Below are 2,583 nucleotides of genomic sequence, written 5' to 3'. Positions count from 1 at the left end.
GTTCTTGCATGAGGCCCATTGTTCACAATGTGGGTATTCCATTAGAAGTAGATCTCCCATCAATTTATTTAAATTAAAAAAAAACTAAAGAGAAAACTTTCCATGGATGTTTATTAGGATAAAAGAGTCACAGAACAGGTGACAAAAAGTATTGCTGTGGACTATCAACCAATCATTGTGGAGGAAACACTTCTAACACTACATAACCTGATCTGTGTAAAAATTGTAAATGCATTTTAAATGCAAAATAAAGCAGATATCAGGACTTAGTTTCAGCCAGTCTTTATTTTTAAATAATCTGGATCTGTTTGGGAGACAAAAAATACATAATTCATTGGGATATTGACAGTGTGTGGTCCTTCAGTGTGATAAAGACAGTTCATTTTGAACTCTACGATCAAAGAAAACCTATGACAAATTGAGTGTTCACAGTGATCTGTTTTATCTTCATCCTCCCTGACTTTTTGTTGTCCGAACATCTAATAAAAAAAGCATCAGCGCTTGTTTTTGATTCATGGTTGTATGGATAATTCAATGGGATGTGTTGTGATGTACACGATTTGGCAGAGGTTTTACAGTTCAACTMCTGAATTACTATGAATTTTATAATATTGAACTGTTTATTACAACTTGAGCAAATCCTTGAAATGGCAGAGTAAATGCCAGGCTTAGTGTGCTAAAACATACTACGGCAGATTGAGCTGTTGTTTTTTTGTCTGCTCCCTTCTGCAGGGTCACTACAGCAATCCTCCCTGACACAACCTGGACTCAGACTAGCATCCTCAAGATTATTAGACTGTGGCACTGACCACATAATTACCAGTTCCTATCAAGCTAAAAAATTTTCATTTCAGTTCGACTTTAAATTGACTGGTTTCTTAACGTGGGTGGGATTGGGAATAATTTAAAGAGCTATCTGTGAAACAAAAAWCCCCCAGAAAAATTGTTTATATAGAGCTGGAGCAGAGCAGACTATTGGCTAATGACCATCATGATGTCACTTCTTCCTCTGGTGTTTTTGATTTCTTAGATATTTAGTCGCATTTTTGAATGGCAGGCAGGCAGGCAGGCAAGCAGCACCTACTTGTTACATGGACAGGAGCAAAGACCACAGAATTTCCCTAGATCGTTCAAATTCTTTTCTGCATCCTTCATGTCCTTATTGATTTGGTCCATTCCCTCCTCGATGCGCTCCAGTTGCTCTGATTAAACACAAGTCATATATCCCCCACAGAACGAAGCACGGAAAGAGAGAGGAAGAAGAGGAGAGAGAGAGAGAGAGAGAGAGAGAGAGAGAGAGAGAGAAGACAAAGGAGAGAAGACAACAACTTCAGACACTCACTATGACGAAAGAAAGTAAAACAAAACGAAGAAGGAAAAACTGGACGCCACCACATATGTCAAGAACCTTCGGGGCACATTGTCAGTACCTACTTGTTACATGGACATATGAAAAGCCCACAGCATTTCCCTAAATCTTTTAAATTTTTCTCGGCTTCCTTCATGTCTTGGTTGATATGGTTCATGCCTTCTTCAACACGATCGAGTTGCTCTGGTCAGGACAAAGGGATGACAGTAGTGGAATGAATTTCATTGATTGACAGAAATATGAAAAATGATGAGCAGCAACTGAGGAGTGTATCTGTGTAGTTGTGTGTATATTTCTGAACTCTGGTGTGTAATTAAGTCTTTGAAAATGTTTCTGATCATTACACTGAGTTCGTAAGAAGCCACCAAAAATCGAACACTTTGCTTCATAATGTCTCTTTTTAGCTAAAATCTTTCAACGGCCACAAGAACATTTTTATAACCAAGGAGATAATTTTTAATCTAACATCTGATTCTGCTTATGGCAGCCTGTTAGTTCAGCTTGTAGAACGAATGGGAGCACACACAGATAACTAGCTGCTGAAAGGAACATATTTTACTTTTTTAGTTCAAGTTAAATTTATCAAGTCCTTTTAAAGTTCTTCTTTTAAGCTGTCTGGCTTTTTGAATTTGGACACAGTGATCTTGTGTTATCTAAGCTGAGCTAACCACCTCCACATTGATGCTGCATCCTTTTTACCTCAGAAGTTTGAGGGTCAAACCCAACTTAACGAAGTCACAAAATCAGTATGATCGTAAACGTTGCTCAAGAACAAGTAGACTTGTGCGAAATCATGCGATGTACCRTTAACTGTCAGAAAAACGTCCCTATTTACCACTTTGTGATTAGTACGATTAGCGCAACAAGATGACGACAAATTCTTGTGTGAAACTACTCTCACTAATAAACATGCATGATAGAACAAGAATGACCGAATGCAGCACAGAGCTATAAACACTAACACTACAAATTTGTTTAATCATCTGAAACACCGCCGTAAACCAGAGAATGAGAAAAACCAAGAAAATGTGGGCCAAGGCAACGTTGGCTATCACAAACTCATCCAGCAATTAAACCAAATCTGTGAGCAACAAAGTCAGCTTTGAAAGGTGATAACTGCAGGGCGAGCCGTGGCTGTTAAACTGAAGAACTTACAGTGGTTTGCAAAAGTATTCATACCCCTTGAAGTTTTCCATATTTTGTCACATTACAAC

At 38.2% G+C, this 2,583-nt stretch overlaps 1 protein-coding gene across 1 annotated transcript in view; it reads right to left on the bottom strand.

The window, feature by feature from the left end:
• snap25a (synaptosome associated protein 25a) overlaps positions 1–2,583 on the bottom strand; it is a gene marked incomplete at its 5' end in the record, with an annotated part of 33,398 nt that overhangs the window by 14,538 nt on the left and 16,277 nt on the right. Inside the window, 1 exon segment of the mRNA XM_014023915.1 lies at positions 1,085–1,202. Coding sequence (XP_013879369.1) covers positions 1,085–1,202 — 118 coding nt within the window.

This window comes from Austrofundulus limnaeus, unplaced genomic scaffold (genome assembly GCF_001266775.1).
Source record: "Austrofundulus limnaeus strain Quisiro unplaced genomic scaffold, Austrofundulus_limnaeus-1.0 Scaffold396, whole genome shotgun sequence".
NCBI classification, from domain to species: domain Eukaryota; kingdom Metazoa; phylum Chordata; class Actinopteri; order Cyprinodontiformes; family Rivulidae; genus Austrofundulus; species Austrofundulus limnaeus.
This window is presented reverse-complemented; position numbering and strand designations above follow the sequence as displayed.